The sequence below is a fragment of the Equus asinus genome, chromosome 14 (genome assembly GCF_041296235.1).
Source record: "Equus asinus isolate D_3611 breed Donkey chromosome 14, EquAss-T2T_v2, whole genome shotgun sequence".
Classification (NCBI taxonomy): Eukaryota; Metazoa; Chordata; class Mammalia; order Perissodactyla; family Equidae; genus Equus; species Equus asinus.
Genome location: NC_091803.1, coordinates 12,308,895 through 12,330,690, shown reverse-complemented (window position 1 = coordinate 12,330,690; position 21,796 = coordinate 12,308,895). Strand labels below are relative to the sequence as shown.

Genomic DNA, 21,796 nt, shown 5'->3' with positions numbered 1-21,796 from the left:
TGTTTATACAAATGAACACTGTGTACACCTTAAAGTGTGCATTTACCACACCGCTCAGAAAGGATTTGTTTGTGTCTCTCTGAGGAGACTGTCAGCAACCTGAGGACAGGGACCATGTCTCCCCCAGTGTTGTATCTATGGTGTCAAGCACGGCGTCTTGGCATGTAGAAGATACTCTACCAACCTGTCTTGCCTCAGTGACTACCCACGTGGGTGAATGACTGCTTAGCCCTCATTGTACAGCTGGACCTCTAACTTTTCCTAAAACAAAATTTACAAAACGTTATTCACGGACAGTGTGTTAAAGAATGATACCTAAGCTTTAAAAGAAGACTATCCTTCAGTTCCCTCACCTTAAGGCCTATAAGCTCCACAAGGCAAGATACACAAGGAGTGTACCTCCGGAAACCGCGAGGACGGCAAACCACCAAGATGCATCTCAGTCCTCCGGGGCGCCTAGAGAGGCCCAGAAAAGCCCGAGAGGGGTGGGCACCGCAGGGAGTCGGTGACGCACTTCCGGCCTGGGTTCATATTTGCGGTCACCGGCCGGGGAGGGTTCTGGGTGCAAGAACTGCGGGTGGGAGGAGTCTCTCGGGGCCCCGGGCGGGGTGGAACCCTGCTGGGGACCGGACAGCCGTGCACCCTTGCTTCTGGGGCTGGGCGGTGAGCTCCGGGGCGTCTCGCAGGGTTCGCTGTCTTCTCACCTGGAGGCAAAACTCCGGCACAGTCAGCACGTGAGAGGGGAGGATGAGTTCGAGCTGTGACACTGAGGCCGGGGCCCGGACGGTGGCCGCGAGGGCCGGGGGCGCCGCGCCGCCCCCGCGTGATGGGCTTTTGGTAGTGAAAGTGGAGGAAGACTCGCTCGGGGAGTCCGCCCCGTCCAGGGACTGTCAGCATCCCGAAACTTCTCGACAGCGTTTTAGGCAGTTCCGTTACCAGGAGGCGGCCGGACCCGAAGAGGCGCTGAACCGGCTCAGGGACCTTTGTCGTCGGTGGCTGAGGCCTGAGATGCGCTCGAAGGAGCAGATCCTGGAGCTGCTGGTGCTGGAGCAGTTCCTGACCATCCTGCCCCCGGAGCTCCAGGCGTGGGTGCGGAAGCAGTGCCCGGAGAGCGGGGAGGAGGCGGCGGCCGCCGTGCGGGCCCTGCAGGGAGCGCTTGATGGGACCTCACCCCAGGTGAGGAGTGAACGCGTTCTCGGGCTGGAGTGTGGGGAATGGAGGTGGATGGGGTGCTGTGAGTCTCCGAAGTTCTTTTCTGCGTTATTACATTTTCTGTGAACTTCAGGATGTGCATGAAACTCTTCCCTTTCCGTAGGAAACAGTGACAATCCATCCAGCACATATAGACCTCTCAGCCCAAAACAACAGGGGAGTATTGTTTGCCCATTGTAAGAGACCCTCTTGTCTGACTAGACTATTTGGGAAGGAAAGATGTCAGGATGGAAAGTGGACTCATGTCATTGAACTGCTTATGCCAGAACAGCAATTCCCCACCACTTTGAATGTGAGGATCCGTTTTTAGTTTTTAACGGTTTGGGGACCCCCTCCTCCCACAATTGATAATAGTACTCTGAAGAAGGGAGAGGGCCTGGAAATGGACATAATAATTGATCATGCCTACATAACTAAGGCTCCGTGAAATCCCAATAGTATGGGGTTCGGAGAGCTTCCAGGTTGGTGAAGGTATCCACTTAGCGGGAGGTTGAGGCACCCCAACTCCAGGGGGACAGAAGTTCCTGAGCTTGGCACCCTCCCAGAACTTGCCCTATGCATCTCTTCCATCTGGCTGTTCCTGAGTTATATATTTTTATAATAAACTGGTAATCTAGTAAGTAAACTGTTTTCCTGAGTTCCGGAGCTGCTCTAGCAAATTAGTTGAACCCAAAGGGGGTTGGAAGAACCTCTGCTCTATAGCCGGTTGGTCAGAAGCAGGTCGGTAGGTAAGAACTGGACTTGTGATTGGCATTTGAAGTTGGAGAGGGCGCAGTCTCGTAGGACTGAGCCTTTAACCTGTGGGATCTGACTCTGTCTCCAGGTAGGTAATGTCAGAATTGAGTTAAACTGTAGGACATTCAGCTGGTGTCACAGAATTGCTTGACATGTGGAAACACACACATCTGGCGTCAGAAGTGAAGTAGTGTTGTAAGTAGAGTATTCAGTGTTGAGAGTAGAAGAGACAGGAGTGTGTTTTTCCTTTACAAGGAGACAGAAGAGAGGTTCAGGAAAAAACCAAAATTTATTACACTCAGGTGTTAGAGTTAAGAGGCATCGCATGCCACACAGCCTCATGGGAAAGAGACCAGTGTGGTCAGGAGGCGGATGACAGGAGCTAGGGGGAAGTTTAGGCCAGAGCGTATTTTGCAGTATTGGAGGGAAGGGCAAGATGGCTGGGTGAACAGTTTAGGGTTGGCTCGTTTGAATAATTTCAGTGGGCTCTCAATCATAGCAGTGGTCCCGGGTTGCCTGGTACCTGGCCCTGGGACGATTAAGGCAGAGGATTGATGCCTCTTGGGGTGTATGGCTCAGATAGAAGACGTCTGGCTCTGGATTAACCAGTCTCCACTGAGCCCTTTGCTCTCTAATTGGCTCCCCCTCCCAGGGGCAGTCTCCCCGGCCAAAAAGCTTTTTGTTTAAAGATGTCAGAAGATAACATAAAATATTACAAAACTTAACAGAAAATTTAAAAAATACATTCCCTTCCCATCATTGAGCGAGAGAGAGGCTTGGAGTCAGTTTGTGACCCATCACTGGAACCTACACAACCGTCTCCCTGCACCAGTTTGAGAACTTTCCCCAAGAACTGTGGCTTTCCCTTCAGAGAATGGTCAACTTACATTTAAATAAGCCATCTCAAAAGAGCATCTTGTTGGATAATTATCTCATGACACAGTGGTCAAGGGAAGGGAAAGGAAATCTTACGGAGCACCTGCTGTCCGTGGGGTACCTTCATCTTCGTACCTTTTCACACTTTAGGAAACTGTCTCAGAGCCAGCACTGGAGCTCCGGACTTGCTGGTTATCTGTATGTTCTCAAACCATATCAGCTTTCCATTTTGATAAGTCACAGTGATATAACTCAAATGACTATTTTGCTCTTACCCCAAATTAGCGTAGACAGTCCACAGAAGCCTTCTCAGGACTGCAGGAGAATGTTACCCTCTGTCTTTGGTCACTTTGAAAGTCCCCCATCAATGCAAGACTCACTGGGAGAGACTCAACAGCCCTGGTTGCCAATTGATTCTCAGTGCTTGCGGACTCCTCTCTGGAGTCTGGCCTCATCCTGAGACTAATGGTAACTATCCTGGGACAGCAGGTGCTGAGGGCAGGTCTCGTGTTGTTTCAGGGGTTGGTGACGGTCGAGGATGTGGCTGTGTCTCTAACCTGGGAGGAATGGGAGCGTCTAGACCCAGCTCAGAGGGACTTCCACAGGGAGAGCGCACCGAAGGATTATGGGGACACGGTCTCGCCGAGTAAGTGCCGTGACTGTCCAGCCGTGTGTGATTTGTGAAGGGCCTGCTTCAGTAGATCCCTGAGCCAGCCTGCCATTCACAGACACAGGTTGAGAGCCTCGGCTGGAGTCTCTTTCGTGACCCAAGAAGGATCTTTCTGTTCTGTACTGTTAAGTGATAGAGTCAGCTTTTTATTTTGGTTCATTTTTAATAAAATACATACAGAAAAATATAAAATGTATAATGGGCATCTGTGTATTTACCACCTAGTTTATCAAATTTTAATATTTGGCCATATTGGCTTTATATTTTTTTTCAAAGAAACAATATGTAACAGCTATAAGTGAAGCCCTGTGTGCCCTCCCTGAAGCCGTTCCCCTTGCTCCTTCTCCAGAGGCAACGAATATCCTGATTGTGGTATTGATCATTTCTGTGTGTGTTTTATATTCTTTCTTTGCGTACATGTAGCAACATACACACACACTGTCTCTCTCTCGCTATAAGCATGTGTATAAACTTGTAAATATATAAACATGTGAACATATTATTCGTTTTTATGGTATATAAATGATATTACTGTATAATTCTTTTGTACCTTGCCTTCTTTCTCAACATTACATTTTTGAGATTTATCCATGTTGATACATATAACTCTAGTTTATTCATTTTATCACTTGTATATTTCATTATATGAACATTCTAAAATTCATTTATCCATTGTCCTGTCAGTGGACATTAAGCCTTCCAATTTTTCACCGTTCCAAACACTATTATATCGAACATTCTTGTATTTTTCTCCCTGTGTTCATATGTACGGGTTTCTGAAGAGAATATACTTAGGGATATATGCCCATCTTGCTGTCCAAAGGATTGTACCCAATTTGTATGCCTACCAGCAGTATATGAGAAATCTTCTCTCTCCACATCCTTGTCAACAGTGGGTGTCCAGCTGATGGCATGATGTCTTAATACAGTAGCCCAACTGCTCCCTTTAAAATGTTAGGTTATGTCACACCTCTCCTCAGAACCTGCAGTGGCTCCCCATTTCACACAGAGTAAAAGTCTAGGATCCCTAATGTGACATGGCCCCGTGACCTCACCCACCCACCTCCTACTCTCTCCCTCACTCACTCTGCTCCAGCCCCACTGACCTTGCAGCTCCTGGAACATGGCGGGCATCCTGCCTCATGGTCTTTCCTCTGATTGATCCCTTTGCCTGGAATATTCTTCCTCTGGATCTCCATGAAGCACACTCCCTGACCTGTTTCAAGTCTTCGCTCAGATCTCACCTTTCACTGAGGCCTGACCCGAGCATCCGGTTTAATGCTGCACTTTGCCTACCTGTCTCCTCCTCCCACGCTGCTGACCCATCTCTTACTTGCTCCACTTGATCCATGGCATTTGTCACCCTCTAACATCCTGTGTAATTTACTTTATGTATGTTTATTGTCTGACTGCCACTTCTGGAATATAAACTTCCCAAGGGGAAGGATTTTGTGTGTTTTGTTCATTAATGTCTCCCACGTGCCTAGAGCAGTGCCTGGCACAGAGTAGGTGCTCAGTAGATAATATTTGGATTGATGAGTGAAGGGTAGGTATCCTGTCGCCTTCCCCTGATCTCTACTGGGTTAAATATCTTCCCAGATACCTTTGGGACATCCTGGTTTCCTCTGCTGTGAATTGCCTGTTAATACCCTTATCTCCTCTCCTTTCCTCCGTTATCTTTTTCTTAATTGCTTTGTGGCTGCTCTTTATATTTTTGACGCTAATCCTTTGTTATTTATTGGTTATATAGGTGGCTTGTCTTTTCACCATGGCATCTTTTGTTATATAGAATTTTTAAATTTAATATAGTCAGGTTTTTTCAATCTTTTACTTTATGGTTTATGTTTTTCAAATCTTCTTAGGAAAATATCAGGCCTTCTCAATCCTGTTTTCATCTTTGCAGAGACAACAACTTTAAAATCTTTTAACTCTTTCCAGTGGTATTTATTTTCATATTTCTAAATAAGATGCTTATTCTGCTGTTTTTTCCCCCAATTTCAGTTCCTATCTCCTGACTGCCTATGGAGGAAGACAAGAATTCTGTCCCCACAATGTGTACACATTTAGCAGTCTGTAATTCTCTCATAGTTAAATCAGTCTTTTTGTTCATTAATATAATGTTTCAATATTCTGCTTATGTAGATGTTATCTGTATTCACCCACATCATATATACGATTGTATGTTCTTTTATTTTACAGGTTTTAGTTTTCCCTGGAATTAATAGTGCTTTGTTTTGCGTGTGCCTACTTTTCTAACTACTGAACACTAGTTCATGCACACGCTTTCTGTTGAAAATGTAAAATTCCTCTCAGCGTGTTCAGGTGTATCAGATACGCCATCACTTTCATCTCCCCCTTGGCGAGATCTTCCTGGACCTTCTGCTGCAGTGTGAACGGGCTTTTTCTTCAGGCCTGTTACACAGCTGTTGTTCTAGAACTTTCCCTCACTATCACCTTGGAATTCCTTTTCTCTTTCATGGATCCCATACCATTTTCTTCCTTGGTTTACTTCCTTGATTTGATGGGGAACATCCTCCAGTGTCTTCCAGAGAACATATACTTGGGAGCTACATTTTTTGAAAATTTGCATGTCTGAAAATATCTTTTTTCCCCTCTCACATTTGGATTATAGTACAGCTAGATACAGCATTCCACGTTAGAAATTATTTTACCTTTGAATTTTGAAGATAGTGAATCTAGCTAGCTTGCCATGTTGCTGTTGAGAAATCTGAGGCCACTGTGATATTTTATCCATGGTGTGTGATCCATTTGTTCTGTATAGAAGCCTTTAGAATCTTTTCTTTATTCCTGCTTGTATGAAATTTCACAATGGCTTGGCTTTAGTGTGAGGTTTGGTTTTATTTATTTTTATTCATTGTTCTCAGTAGCTGGTGGGCCCTTATAATTTAGACAGCCATGTCTTTGAGTTATTTATTTTTATCTAATTTTTTCTGTTTTATTTCTGGGATTTCTTTCAGTTGGATGTTGAAACTCATGGACTGATCCTGTAAGGTTCTTCCCAACCCCTTCCTTTTTCTTTATCTTTTGTTTCACTTTCTAGGAGCTCTCCTTAGCTTTATTTTCCAACTCTTAATGCTAAAATATTTCTGATTTCATTAATATTTTCAAGAGCTTTTTCCTGTTCTTTAAATATTCCTTTTCTTATGGCCTCCTTGTTTCCTGGATGCAATATCCTATTTAAGAATATTAATTATGGGTTATTAAATTTTCTTGTTTCATGCCTTCCATGTTTTATCGGCATTTATATCAGAAGTTTTCCTGAAATGTTGGTAACCTTTCACTTTCCATGCGTATTTAGTAGTCAAACTCAAGAATTCTGCCTGGAAACTGTGTGTTGGGGTAGGACTTGTAAACTGGTGATCTTCACGGTAGGGTCGGTCACCAGGTGCTGATTTACTAGGGATTTCCTGTATGCCGGTGTCTCTAGGTCTTTTGGCCAGGGCTGGTAAGTTGTACCACAGAGAGGCATTCAACAAATATTTTATTGAGTTTCTGCAGTAAGCTAGGTGCTGTTGTAGGTGCTGAGGGTACAATGGGGACTGAAGCCTATGAAATGAAGCCCTTCTGCCTGGAGGATGTAAACTTGGAAACCAACAGTTTGGGCCTGAGCAAAGGACAGTGCACTGAGGTTTACGAATTAGTGACTCTCCTGATGTGAAACTGGTACCCATCCCATGTTCTCAGCCATGCCTCATGTCCCTGATATAGAATTTATCTGATTGAGCCTTTCCAGAGGGTAAACTGCAGAAGTTCCGGATTGGGGGCTGGAATCTGGTGGCTTGACTGTTCTTTTATAGACTTCCCATCAGTCTTGGATGGGTCTCCAACCCAGACCCTGCCCTCAGACATTGGTGGCACCTGCTATGTTTGTTACTCTAACTCATCACGTGGATAGCGTTTCTCTTGTTAAATCACCCTTCGTTCATGGGGTAAAGGCTGTATGTCCTCTCAACACCCCCTCCAGAGCTGCCTCTTATGATACGGTGACTCATACAACAGAGGAGTCGGGCCGGGGAGAAGAGAGGGGCTGGTGGCTGTAGGCACAAGCGTAAAAGGAAAGAAACACAGTTTGTGCAGGTAAATGTGAGCACATCTGACAGGTTAATGGAAATAATTTAACTTTTGGCTTGGTTTCAAGGAGAATATTAAAAAGGTTTCTTGTAGGTTGTTTTTCTGCTAGCACTTGCTTATTTCACTCTTGCACAGGGATGAAATGTCAGCAGTTCTTTTTCAATGTTTCAGGTTTGGAAACTAGACCTGAGAACAAAGAGTTGATTCCAAAGCAAGAAATTCTAGAAGAAGTAGAGCCACAGGGGAAACCACGAGGTTCCCAGGAGAAGGCTCCCCTGCTTTCCGAGTGTGGTGACACCCCCGAGGACAGGGTAGGAAAGCAGTCAGGAGACCCCTCATCGCTGAAACTCGAAAACTCTCCCGAAGAGCAAGGACTCACCAGCACCGCAGATCTCAAGAATGGTCCCACAGAAGAGGGAGACTCCAGATTGAATGAATTTGGGAAGAGTGCCGCAAGATCAGACTTTGTTCGTTGTCCGCGTGTCCAGGCAGCAGAGAGGCCCGTTAATGGGGACAAACGTGGGAACAGCTGCAGACAGAGTTTAGACAGTGTGAAACATAGAGTAGGGAGACCTCACAAGTCTACTGACAGTGAGAAAAATTTCCATAGTTCGGGCCTTTTTAAGACCCAGAGGTGGTTCCGGGAAGAAAGACCTTATCAGTGTGATAACTGCGGGAAGAGTTTCAAACAGCGTTCGGACCTCTTTAAACACCAGAGGATCCACACTGGGGAGAAACCCTACAAATGCCAGGACTGTGGGAAGAGCTTCCGTCAGAGTGCTGCCCTGATTAAACACCAGAGGACACATACCGGGGAAAAGCCGTACACGTGTCCCAAATGTGGGGATAGCTTCAGGCAGAGCTCACATCTCAACCGGCACCAGAGAATCCACATAGCAGAGAGGCGCTATCAGTGTAACGAGTGTGGGGAAACCTGCCCTATTTCTAGCCGTTTTAGACATCAGAGAATCCATAGAGGGGAGAGACCCTACACGTGTGAAGAATGTAAGAAGAGCTTCAAACGGTGCTCTGACCTCTCAAAGCATCAGAGAATCCACACCGGGGAGAAGCCTTATGGCTGTTCTGTGTGTGGGAAGCGCTTCAGTCAGAGCGCGACCCTCATTACACACCAGAGGACTCACACTGGGGAAAAGCCTTACAAATGTCTTGAATGTGGGGAGAGCTTTAGACAGAGTCCACACCTTATCCGACACCAAAGAATCCATAGAAATAAAGTCCCATCGTTTTAACGTCCCTCTGCATGAGCCGTGGTGTTTCTTTCTTGTTTTTATTTCATTGCCCACAAATTACATTCTTTGGCTTTTGGAGTATTTCAGTCACTTCTGGATCATAGTTCCTTGGGCATCACACCCAGGACAGATTCAGTCTGACTCGTCTCGATACAAACCTGGATAGAGCGTGGCTGGGAGGGAGGAATGCAGAAGTCAGGAGCCCCTCCTAAGAGGGTTCCATGGAAGAGCCTTCTGACGAGAGCAGCCTGACACACGACAGAGTTCTGTCCTTGTCTCTTCACTCTTCCTACCTCTGCATTGGACCTCTGCAATCTTCCCCACTCCAGTTACTTCCCCAGGAATTAATTTTAGTCACCTAGAATTGTCGTCTACTTAGATGGTAGAGAGGATTTCCAATACTTTCTAATCCAGAACACCTTGTAAAGTTCAGTGCATACAAGAGGCACTCTGTATTTTTGGCCTTTTTAAAAAGGTCTCTTGCAGAACCCCTGTTCTTTCCTACTCTTTCCCTGTTGGGTTAAACTGTAGGCACACAACTAAGAACTTGGGTTAGAGCCTAGATCTGTCTTACTCTCTAGTTCTACACACTGATGACGTGCATTGCATCCAAATTATTTTTGAACCTTTTTTTTTAACTAAGGGAATATAAGCACATTTTTGGATATTTGGGAAAACAGTAGGGGAAAAAAATTACCCATAATCCCACCACCGTCATCCACCTGTGTCTGGCATTTCGGTGTATTTCCTTCTGACTTCTTGCTGTGCTTATTTTTTATATAATAAAAAATCAGTGTTTATATTTTGTATCTTTAATCTTATGTCTTAATGATTTTACATGGTTTTTATAACCTTTATGCTTAATGGCTGCATCATTTTCCATCAAGCAGATGTAACGATTGGGCCATTTTCCTTTTATTGGACATTTCAGGCATTTTTATTTTTTTATTGTTGCAAGCAATGCTGCAGTGAATATCAATATAATTTTAGCATAATTTAGACTGTTCTTTAGAATCTAAGGCTAAGTTCCCAGAATTCCTTGATGAGTGTGTGAGCTATTTTATGGCTTTTAATACACCTTCCAATTTCTTTCCCCCAAAGAGAGTGCCAAATTACAATCTATTACGAGAGGTCTACTTTAGCATTGCCACCTTACCTTGTGTTTTTTTCCCTAAATGTACAAAAGTCAAAACCAACTTAATTGTCTTTCACGATTCACCTCTTTGGCCTTGAACATGGTGGAATAGTACTGCAAGCTTTCTCCTTTGACCTTCCTTATAACCAACGGGAGAGATTGTGAGAGGGCTGGCCTAGGTGCCTTCGGTTTTTAGGGTGTCATGCAGAGAATTTAACCTATTTAAATGAGTTTTAGTATCAAGAGTACTGGGCTCATGGTATCCGTTGAAGCAGAACATGAGCTGTATCAGACTAGTGTTTCCCCCAAGCTTATCCAAGTTATTTGCCCAGGTTCATAGAACTAGTAAGCAGTAGTCACGTACATAACCTGGTACAGGTTCTGATCCTAGTGTTCTTTTTACTGTGGGAACTCTGTGAACTTAGACTGTACTGGCCTCTCTGCACTTTTAGTTTTTCCTCTATTCTTTTCTCTTCTCCCTTCTATAGACATCTACTGTTGTCTACATACTACTTGAATTTCCCACATTTAAGACTTTGGTCAAAATACCTCCTTAGCTTTTACTCCCAGCTCCCTTCCCCCAGTCCCTAAACCACCAAGTTAACACAAGAAAAACTCCACTCCTGTAAAACAATTTTAAAATGTCAAATCTCAGTTATCCTACCCCAAAATACTTCCTCTACTGAACTAACACCATCCGTAGGTTTTGTCACTTACCAGGCAAACTGCTATATACAGTAAGTTAATGTGTACATGCCATCTCTGATCGCAGGATTGCAGAGGGTCAGCGTATGGGTCTGCTGTGGTGCTAGAACAGAATACCACAGACTGGGCGGCTTAAACACCAGATGTTTCTTTTCTCCCAGTTTGGAGGCTGGAAGTCCAAGATCGAGGCGCCGTCAGGGTTGGTTTCTTTTGACGCCTCTTCTTGGCTTGTACACAGCTGCCTTATTGTGTCCTCACATGCCCTTTCCTCTGTGTAGTGCACAGAGGGAGATCTCTGGTGTCTCTTCCTCTTATAAGGACATCAGTCCTATCAGTGAGGGTGCCACAATTATGACCTCGTTTAACCCTAATTATCTCCTTAAAGGCCATGTCTCCAAATATAGTCACACTGGGGTTAAGGCTTCAACACATGAATTTTGCAGAGGACACAATTCAATCCGTAACAGTGAGGAACAATCTTGTTACTCGTATTCCCCCATAGCACCTAGCACAGCATCTTGAAAAATGGTAAATCTAGGTTTTTGTTAACAAAGTGATAGAAGACCTGATTGGAGCTGCGAGAGGAGTTACAAAGTTATTTAAACCTATTGTCTTAACACGTCTTTGTTTCAAACATTTCCAAGGTCTATTCTTCTGGAAGGTCCTGTGCCCAGCTTGGGACTTCGAGGTCTCCAGGGCAGTGGCACAAGTTAAAAGGGAAGCTCCCGGGGCCCAAGGTGGGAACCGCAAGGGTGGGATCTGTTCCCTCTCACTAGCCCAACAACAGTGAGGAACCAGAGGGTGGCAAAGCATCTGCAGCTCCTAGAGGGGATGGATGTAGGGCGGGGCTGTCTACAAGGCAGTGCAGTGAGGCGGGCGAGGCTGAGCAGCTGAGCCCCTGCTTACCTTCTGGCAGGATTCTGAACAGTCTTTGGCAGCCGCTGTTGCCCCAGCAGATGTCCCAATGGAATGTGGGGTCATCGGAGATCACAGCATGGCTTGGGGGCCTCCGTAGCCATACATCTTGGGTGCCCAGATAGCCACACTGCCACTTCAAATGATTGGACCAGGGCATCTGTCTTGGCATTCCTGTCCCCTTCAGAACCCACTGTGGATTCTTTTGGTGAACCAAGGGCTTCTCATAATTGGGCTCCTCATTTTGATTATTTGCAATTATCCAAGGCCCACTTGCTGGATTGTATGATTACCTGTTGGCCACAAAAACAGCCTTTAGGGCATCTCTCCAGTTCTCTTCTAGCTAAGTGTACTGCCCATAATTCAGTCTTCTGTCAGGCCAGAATGCTGATCTTCAGATAGTTCTCATCCATACAACCCAGAGCTGCCATCAGGAAACCAAGCTGCCATTTTTCGCTTTATCGAGGGGTTTTATGGCTTCCACTTCCATGGGGGAAAGAAAGTCCTTGGGAGGGCTTATTGTCAGTCCAGCAGTACAGCTGCTGTTCTTCATTGATGCGACACATGCCCCCTCAAGGTCTTTCTTGTGGAGGGGAGTGAGAAGGTTAATGTTACTCTGAGCTCTAAAATCTCCACTACACGTAGGTCCAAAATCCTTGCTCTAAAGGCTTGGGGCCATATGTGTTTTCAAAAATCAGAGTTTTTCAGCTTTTAGAAGGATAATGTATTTACATAACACCATGTAGGGACTGGGGCCAGTACTCCATAATCTACCACATTAATATTTCTGGAACAAAATATATGAATATGCATGCCAATTCAGGTAAAGATTACAAATTAGTCTTTATTTCACCACCAGATAAGTTCAGGTCAGCTCAGCTTTGGTAACCAAATGGATTATGAGAAAACATTTTTACCCTCAGAAGTTTTTGGACTTTAGAATTGGGGAAAAAAAAGGAATTGTAGACATTTAGATACACATATATATAGGCCCTGGACATTTATATATGTATATTTATAAATATAAATTTATACGTAACTATATCTGTCTACCTAAAATTTTAGATGGATATCTAGAAACAAAAAAGGCTAAACTGTAAGGACAGTGAGTCCTTCCTTACCCAGCAAAAGCTGTTTCCCTAATTCCGCAGCATAACTAAATTTAAAGGGGATGGGCATTTTAAAGCCCTTGATAATTGAAAGTGCCTCTTTCATTGTATCACTGGACCCCTCAGATTTTTTAAAAACCTTTTAATAAAGTACAATTTACAATATAAACAAATTAGATGAGTTTTCACGAATTAAACATACCGATTTAACTAGCATGCAGATCAATAAACATTACCAGCCCTCAAAAGTCCCTCCACCTTGTGCTCCATTCCAATCACTATTTCCCAACCCAGAGCATTAACTTGTCTTCCAGCAACATAGATTAGTTTTACTGATTTTTGTACTTTACATAATTGGAATCATCCAGTATGTATTCTTCTGTGTCTGGTTTATTTCACTTATACTTCTGAAATTTATCCATATTGGTGGGGTTTTGGGGTTTTTTTTGGTGAGGAAGATGGCCCTGAGCTAACATGTGTTGCCAATCTTCTTCTTTTTGCTTGAGGAAGATTGTCACTGAGCTAACATCTGTGCCAGTCTTCCTCTATTTTGTATGTGGATGCCCCCACAGCATGGCTTGATGAGTGGTGTGGAGGTCCATGCCCAGGATCCGAACCAGCGAACCCCAGGCTGCTAAAGCAGAGCATGTGAACTTAACCACTATACCACCAGGTCAGCCCCTATCCATATTGTTGCATGTAATTGTAGATATTTGTTATGGCCTGAAGATTTGTGTCCCCCTAAAATTCATACATTGGAACCCTAACACCCTGTGTGGCTGTATTTGGAGATGGGGCCTCTGAAGAAGTAAAGTTAAATGAGGTCATGAGGGTGGGGCCCTGATCCAATAGGATTAGTGTTTTTATAAGAAGAGACATCAGAAAGCTTGCTCGCTCTCTATCTGCATTCACCAAGGAAAGGCCATGTGAGGACAGAGCAGCTGTCTGTAAGCCAGGTAGAGTCCTCACCAGAAACCCAATCAGTCAGAACAGAAATTGATTTTCTCACAGTTCTGTAGGCTAGAGATTCAAGATCAAGGTGTTGGCAGGGTTGGCTCCTCCTGAGGCCTCTCTCCTTGGCTTCTAGATGGCTGTCTTCTCCCTCTGTCTCCACATGGTCTTCCTTCTATACAGAGCTGTGTCCAAATTTCCTCGTTTTATAGGGACACCAGTCATATTGGACTGGGGCCCACCTTAATGACCTCATTTTAACTTAATTCCCTCTGTAAAGGCCCTGTCTCCAAATAGAGCCACATTCTGAGATAGTGGGTGTTAGGATTTCAACATATGAATTTGAGGAGGAGATAAAACTCAGCCCACAACAGATGGGAGCTGCAGAAGTTGAGTTATTTGTCCAATAATTTATCAATTCTTTACCAAAATGCTTCATGTTTTGGGAAAAAACGTAGGAGGTATTGTTCTGATCTCAGATCAATGAAAAACATCTCAAACGTACTGTTAGCTTAATGATAACAGCTCTAACAAATAGAATCAAAAAGGTATAGTTGCTTAAACACAATAGAAGTTTATTTTTCACTCCTGTTTAACAGTTTAAGGCTGATATACATGACTGGCAGGGTGGTTCTCCTACAAGCCATCAATGTGATGGCAGCCCCACCATCTTCGATACATGGCTTCCAAGATCCCCTGGGGGTTTTCTAACCTCGTCAAATGGAAGGGACAAAAGAGCCTGGAGATGTGAGAGGGCTTTGATAGGCCAAGCCAAGAAGTGGGACACATCATCTCTACTCACACTCCATTGGTTGGAACTCAGTCACCTGGCCACATTTAATAATAGCAGCTGTGAAATGTAATCTAGCTGTGTGTCCAGGAAGAAGACAAAACAAACTTTTGATAAACTGGTAGCAATCTTCAACAAGACTTAGAAAGTACTAACTATAAAAGACTGATAAATTCAACTACATTAAGATTAGGAAAAGACAAATGAAACAGGAAACACAGCCCATGAAGATGAAAAGATGCTCAATTACATTAGTAATAAGAGAAATGCAAATTAAGCCACAATTAGATACTATTTCACACCTTACAGATTATCAGATCTTTAAAAATCTGTCAGTACCAAATATTGACAAAGATATAGAGCAGTGGGAACTCTCATCTATTGCTGCTGGGTGTGTAAATTGTTACATTTATTAGGGAAAGCAGTTGGGCATTACTTCTTAAAGTTGAAAATGTATCTATCTTATTTCTAGGTCCTTCCACGGGGAACTAAGAGGCATGTTGACATGTTTTATAATAGCCCCAAACTGGAAACATCCCAAAAGCCCATCAACAAAAGAACAGATTCATCAAGTGTGGCACACTCCTGCCATGGAATTCTCAGTGTCGGTGAATATGACTGAACCACAGCTACACAGAAATATGGATGAGTCTCAAATCACAGGTGCAATGAAAGAACAAGAGTATGACTCCATGTTTGTAAAATTCCAGAAAAAGCGAAACTAAGTAATATATTGTCAAGACATAAACAGATAGGTGGTATGTATAGATAATTCAATGGAATGATTAACATAAAACTCAGTATTCGTTAACCTTTGCTGAAGAATTAAGGAGATGAGGTTGGAGAGGATTTAGGGGTTTTTGTGATTCTGAACCAGGATGAGGATGCATGGGTGTTCTTTTTATTATTATTATTCACTGTCACATATCTTCATATACATTTGAATTATACTATTTCACAATAAGCATGAACAAGTTTATTCTGAAATATTGCTAACATACAGACAAGTAGAGAAAATAGAGAAAGATTTGAAAGAACATTCATGTTTGCACCATACAGATTTATCAATTCTTAACGTGCCGTGTTTGTTTCAGATCCTTTTTAAAGAAATAAAACGTTACGTGCTGTTAAGGACCCTCATGCGCGCTCTCTAATCACCTTCCTTTCTCTCTCCCATCAGAAGGAATAACAACCCTGAAATTATGTATCCTTCTTTTCTCCATTTTATACTTTACTGACAAGGTCTTGCATCCATAAACAATACATGTCCTGTTGCAGGTTTTAAATTTTATGCAGAGCATATTATACTCCAAATGTCATCTTGGAATCAGATTTCCCATTTTTAGATTGATTTATGTTTATGCATATAGATCCAGTTTATCCAAACCGCTATAAAGTAATCCGACAGAGAGGTGGCAAAATGTTAAATGTGGTGCATCTGGGTAGACGGTGTAGAGTTTCCTGTATTACTTTTGTAACTTGCTGTAAATTGGAAATTACTTCAGAATAACGACATCAGTACTGATTCACATATATTAGCAGTATGCACTTTGAAATCCAAGTGGGAAAACCATCTCTTTACGACAGCGACACAGATAATTAGCCACCAATTTAATTTAAAAAATCAAAGAACTTACCTGAAACATAATTTTGCCAGTAAGTCATCCATTTCTACTTTAAAATTCACTTTAGAACTTCAAGTAGTGTTTTTGCTTTATACTTGCTTGCACCCAATTTCCCCTCTTGTTCATTTCCACTAGCTAAGAAATGTTGACAAATGGAGAACCCACCTTGATGAAAACTACAGCTGAGAATGTACTTGAACAAGGTCCAGACCCATACAGGTGTTGTCAAAATTTGGATGGTGTGAGCTGCATACTAGTCACACAGATGATCACGTTATGTGACATCTTAGGCAACTGCAACCCAAGTTTGTGAAAAACAAGAGAAAATGAAAGCATTTATCAATTTTTTATCTTATTTTCACTCATTTAAATTTTAACAGCCTGTTTTTTAATTTATATTTTAGCATTATTAGCTAAAGTAGGCAAGTTATATTTGTATTATTTATTTTTCTCTTTGATTTAAATGTGGTGAATAAAGTTTCACTGGTCTTGTCAAGAAAAGATGTGCCTTTTCTAGTCCAGTGGAATATTCTAGACTGTTAATGCCAGACTCTCCTGACCTTTACCAGTTGAGCTGATGGTTGCTCAGTCTACCCAGTCATGGAGCACAATGGGTCCAGCCCATTAGCCAAAGAGGAAAGCCAAAACTTGAGCATTTCCTCCCTGTTATCTTCTATGGAGGGCTGGTTGGAGCTCTTGCTGTAGTGCTAAATGTTAACATGACCACGTACTGTCATTGACGTTGCTAATTGGTGCTCTTGGCCTAGCGACTATCTAGCCTCTTGGAGCGGGCAGGAAGCCTAACCTGAGCTCACTCCCTTGAGGTGGGGGCTCCTTTCTCCCAAAGCAAGCTAGTTCAGCAATGCTTCCAGACTAGCCCCATCCCTCCCTCGTGTCCCAGGAATTCTACTGAAAAAAATATATTCAGCAAATCCAACATTTTATAAGGGTCATTTATAAAGGGGAAAGAAGCCCATTTAATTTAGTTGTAAATAGAGACGGAAGTGGAACCAAGTGCAAGCTCCCTGTTTCTCCCTACGAAGTCCTTAGGGTCTGTCTACCAGTGCTGTCCAAAAAACCTTCCCGTGATGATGGGGATGTTCTGTATTGGCGCTGACCTTGAAATGTGGCTTTTGACTGAGGAACTTCATTTTGTTTCGGTTTTGTTTTTTTCAGTTTAAATAGCCTCATATGGCTAGTGGCTACCATACTGAATAGCCTAGCTCTTTTCTTTCCCTTGGGACGGATGTGGCTGATGGCAGGTATGTTTCATGTTATCCCTGGATTCTTTAGTTGTGCTCTTTCTTTCTGGAAAGCTGGAAGCTTGTGCATTATCCGAACAGAACAGATTTAATAGCCTGGATCAGACTTCTGTGTACTCAAGCCTGGATCTGCTTTTCACAGGTCTCCATCTCCCAAGGTTGTTTTAAGGGGTACATATCTCTCATTCACTTATTTCCTCATCAGTCAGAAGTCTCAACTTCTTAATTTTGCTTAGGAAAATACAATTTGGCAACCCTTTCTTCTAGCCAATTCATGCTGACCAGTACAAAGATGCTGATCAGGTATTTTTGAACCCAACATAAAATCTAATACTAATTATTTTCCTTCTGCAAGACTTAAGATTTCTCAGTTTTATGGGGTGCCACTTGCTTTCTTCTCATTCTCAGTAGAACTTTTTTGTTTCTGTATGCTGGGCAGGAAGTCACAGAATTGGGAGGAGCAAGAAAATAATAAAATCAAGAAGAAACTAGAGGGGGTTTGAATAATAAGAGAGGGTCTAAATAGCAGCAATTTTTAATGGAGACCTAGGCTGATGATTAGGATATTAGAATTTCAAATGGGTTTCTTGTATTGGTGAGCTATAGGTAAGAGAAATACAGTCAGCTCAACCTGTTTAACCTGAACCTAGGAATGTGCTTGGACTAACTATGGAAACAGAAGGGATGTGGCTCCTCAAGGACTACAGTCAACACTTTTTGTACAAGCAATTTATTTGTGGGGAGAGGTGTTGAAACACTGGCAGGGGAGTGTACAACAGATACACAGAAGGGAAGACAGCTAACAAAGCAGCGACCATTGTGAGTGAATGGGCATAATCCCATGGGAAAACTCGGAAGCAGTGTAAAACCCATGCTTCAGAGATGTTTCACCCAAGGGGGGAGGCAGATCTGGTATTTATCAATTTCCCATCAAGCATGGGTTGAGGCCTGCTCCCAGGATATGCTAGTCAGCCCAGAGCAGTGGCCTTCCACGGTTTTAGAAAAAGCCTACAGGACAAGAAAAACAGACAGTGCAAGTCAGATGAAGCATGCAGAAGGGGTAAGGCTGGAGGGGTGGGGCCGGGCACCAATGGCATCTGCTGTAAGCACTGGCTTCGAACTCTCAGGAGGATGTAGTAGCACACTAACTTTAGTTTATAAATTTTACTTTCTTTCTTTCTTTTTTTTTTTTTTATCTGAGGAAGACTCACCCCAATCTAACATCCATTGCCAACCTTCCTCTTTTACTGCTTGAGGAAGATTAGCCCTGAGCTAACATCAGTGCCAGTCTTCCTCTATTTTGTTTGTGGGTCACCACCACAGCTTGGATGATGAGTGGAGCAGGTCTGTGTCTGGGATCCAAATCTGTGAACCCAGGTTGCTGAAGGGGAGCACCCCAAATTTAACTACTACACCAGGGAGTCGGCCCCAATTTTAGTAATTCTTTATATCTCACCAGTTACTAGTGAGTAGCCCTTACTCTATTTTTAAAATGTCTACAAAGTATCACATCATTTTTCTATATGAAACCAAATAAAGCATTAAATTGTTCACGATCCATCACATGGTCTCCAGCCTGGGGGACCACAGAGCAAAGCTTCTACGCCTCCCTTCTGCCTTAACCTGACTTAGGGGAACAAAGGTATGTATAGGGGGCTCAAGGGAGACTGGACACAACAGCCTATTACATTTTCTATTAAGTGCTTCCGGACCACAGCAAGGTTAGCTACAAAAAGAGGGTCCCCACAGAACCCGTGTCAGTTGCTGTTTATCTTCTTAAAACAATGGAGTTACAAATACTTGCAAAAAGTTTAAGTTCTGGTCTTTAAATGGTAGCTTTTCCAGCTAATATCAAGTAGATATCTGCTCTCTGTGAGTACTCTGATGCTTAATAAAGCTTGTGCGCCAACTGAAAGATTTCCCGCACCTATCGCATCTATAGGGTCTCTCTCCAGTATGAATGACCTCGTGTCGATGAAGGTTTGCCTTAAAACTAAAAGTTTTCCCACATTCTCTACATTCAAAGAATTCCTCCTTGGTATGGATTCTTTGATGCTGAATGAGATCTACGTTCCGGCCAAAGGATTCTCCACATTCACGGCACTTATGAGTGTTGTGTTTAGTGTGAATCTGTTGATGGCTCATGAGGGTTGAATGGCGACCAAAGGCTTTTCCACATTCAAGGCATTTATGGGGCTTTTCTCCACTATGGATCAACTGATGTCGAATAAGGGTTGAATTCTGACTAAACGTTCTTTCACATTCACTACATTTGTAGGGTTTTTCTTTGGTGTGGATTCTCTTGTGTTCAACAAGATATGCCATCTGACGGAAAAATTTTCCACAGTCATGACACTTATACGGCTTTTGTTGAGAATGACACTGTTTATGGACACTGAGTGCAGACTTCTGTTTGAAGGCCTGCCCACACACGTCACACTCAAAGGGATAGTCTGAAGTGTGCATTCTTTGATGTCGAACAAAATTGGCCTGACGCCTGAAGACTCTTCCACAGTCACTACATTCATAAGATTTCGCATTTGTAAGAATCTGCTTGTGCCTCCAAAGCAATGATCTGTGATGGAAGCGTTTTCCATATTCATCACATTTGCCCCACTTCCTTCTTGTTTGAGCATTCTGACCTTGGATAAGGTTAAGGTTTTGAAGGAAGTCCTTACTGCGTTTACCACCAACAGTAGGGAGTGCAAGTCTGTAAACGTCCACAAATTCATTACATTTATGTAATTTTTCTGAAGGTATCTTGGCCGTTTTCGGCTTTACCACTGATATCTTACATGATTCTAAATCTTCAGACATTTTCTGCTTTCGAGGTAGCTTTTTCATCTTGTATCTGGCTTCAGAACCTAGCCAAATAAAAAAAATATACATAAATGACCTGTCCACCACAGAACGAAAAAAGGAAGAGAAGCCAACTATTTGTGATATCAGACACTCAAATGAAGCTAAGAAGTGTTCCCCTAGTGACATCATCATACTGAAGTGGCCAAAATTCTTATTTTCACAGGACTCTTGGCTCTCCTAACAGAAAGAGCTCTGGACATCAACTAACCAACTAAAACATGCACAAGAACCTGTGTCAGAGAAGGCAACGACTGAGCAAACCCATCACCATCAAAGGAAAAACAACTTACTCTAGGCACTCAGTAGTGTCACATAAATACAGGGGAAATAGGAAATATTAAAAAAAGCAGCATTTTATACTTTCTAGATAAGTATGTTTTTAATAATTCTGGAGGAAACAACTCCTTAAAAATGGAGAAAGTATAAGATAGAATCGAAAAGGAACCAGAGTGGGAGGTACAAAAGCCAATGGAACAGAGCAATGGTTCTCAACCAATGGTGGTTTTGCCTCCTGGGGGATATTTGACAACGTCTGGAGACATTTTTGGTTGTCACAACTGGGGCGGTGCTACTGGAATCTAATGGGTAGAGGCCAGGGATGCTGCTAAACATCCTACAATGCACAGGACAGCTCCCCCACAACAAAGAATCTTCCAGCCCCAAATGTCAACAGTGCCGAGGTTGAGAAACCACAGGGTAGAGGGATGTGAAAAAGGGTAGAAGCAGCAATCAGGTCACAGCAAGTAGTTAGAAGTAGGTATATCAAGAAACACCGAGGGAATATGAAAAACAAAACGAAAGCAAGGGAACAAGAGAAAAGATAAGAAATGAGGGTAGAATAAAGGAGTATCTAGGATGGCATAAGAGCTGTCAGGAAAGACCAGACCAGCTGCCTCAGAGAAGCACTTTACCGCACTAGAAAGAGGAGGAGCTTTGCAGACTTGAAATTAATTCCCAACTCGCAATCCACTGACTGTGTAACAGATATCTTAATCTTTCAGTTTCTCTATCTGGAAAATGGGGTGATGGTCACACCTACCGCCATCAGAGGGCAGTAGGGACGAACAAGTGGGAGAATATATGCCAAACACCTGGCTCAGCATCTGGGACACAGAAGGGGCTTCATTAACGTTCCTTCCCTTCCGCTGCAAGATTTCCACTGGACCGGGTCTTCTCCTCACCCACCTGGGCAAGCACTACCGGAAGCCTTCCTAGTCCCAGCTCTTGGCAGATCCAGCATCCACGGCTCTTCCCACTGCTCCAGCTGACAGATCACCTCAGGTTTGGGAAACTGAAATCCTACTCACGGGGAAGTAAATGGGATGTGGTGGTTAGTGAGTTACAGAGAGATGTCCTAGAGCTCAGCTGCACCCCTCCGGGTCGACAATGGCAGCAAAGATAAGGAGACTAATCAAAAGGGCTGGTGAGAATAGAAATCGGCACAGTCTTTGTGAAAATCTGGCAATCTTTACTGACAGCCTGAACAACAGCCACAGCCTAGGATGTGGTGATTTCACTCCTACAAATACAGACGGTCCCTGACTTACAGTTTTTTTGACTTTAAGCGATATGTATTCAATATAAACTCTACTTCAAATTTTGAATTT

General features: G+C 43.2%; 2 protein-coding genes across 25 annotated transcripts in view; one reads left to right on the top strand and one right to left on the bottom strand.

The window, feature by feature from the left end:
• The first annotated feature begins 512 nt into the window (after positions 1 to 512).
• ZNF394 (zinc finger protein 394) lies at positions 513 to 21,379 on the top strand. Of its 3 annotated transcripts, none has more exons than XM_014846822.3 (3): positions 513 to 1,176; positions 3,343 to 3,469; positions 7,757 to 9,635. In XM_014846822.3, the coding sequence occupies exons 1-3, from the start codon at positions 748 to 750 to the stop codon at positions 8,833 to 8,835; spliced, it is 1,635 nt and encodes a 544-aa protein (XP_014702308.1). In that variant the 5' UTR covers positions 513 to 747; the 3' UTR covers positions 8,836 to 9,635. The 3 variants fall into 3 exon arrangements, with proteins under 3 accessions (XP_014702308.1, XP_070340376.1, XP_014702309.1); XM_070484275.1 differs by lacking the exon at positions 7,757 to 9,635 and adding an exon at positions 20,353 to 21,379 and having other exon boundaries at positions 561 to 1,176; XM_014846823.3 differs by lacking the exon at positions 7,757 to 9,635 and adding an exon at positions 14,913 to 15,571 and having other exon boundaries at positions 584 to 1,176.
• The window catches only part of ZNF789 (zinc finger protein 789), a 32,822-nt gene continuing 29,067 nt past the window's right edge, over positions 18,042 to 21,796 (bottom strand). For 17 of the 22 annotated variants that reach the window (XM_014846810.3, XM_044747381.2, XM_044747376.2 and 14 more), the window contains 2 exons: positions 21,375 to 21,488; positions 18,042 to 20,191 (listed from right to left, as the gene is read on the bottom strand). In XM_014846810.3, coding sequence (XP_014702296.1) covers positions 19,179 to 20,191; positions 21,375 to 21,488 — 1,127 coding nt within the window. In that variant the 3' untranslated portion in view covers positions 18,042 to 19,178. The remainder of the gene's footprint in view (positions 20,192 to 21,374; positions 21,489 to 21,796) is intronic. The other 5 variants (XM_070484278.1, XM_070484281.1, XM_070484280.1 and 2 more) reach the window with 1 other exon arrangement.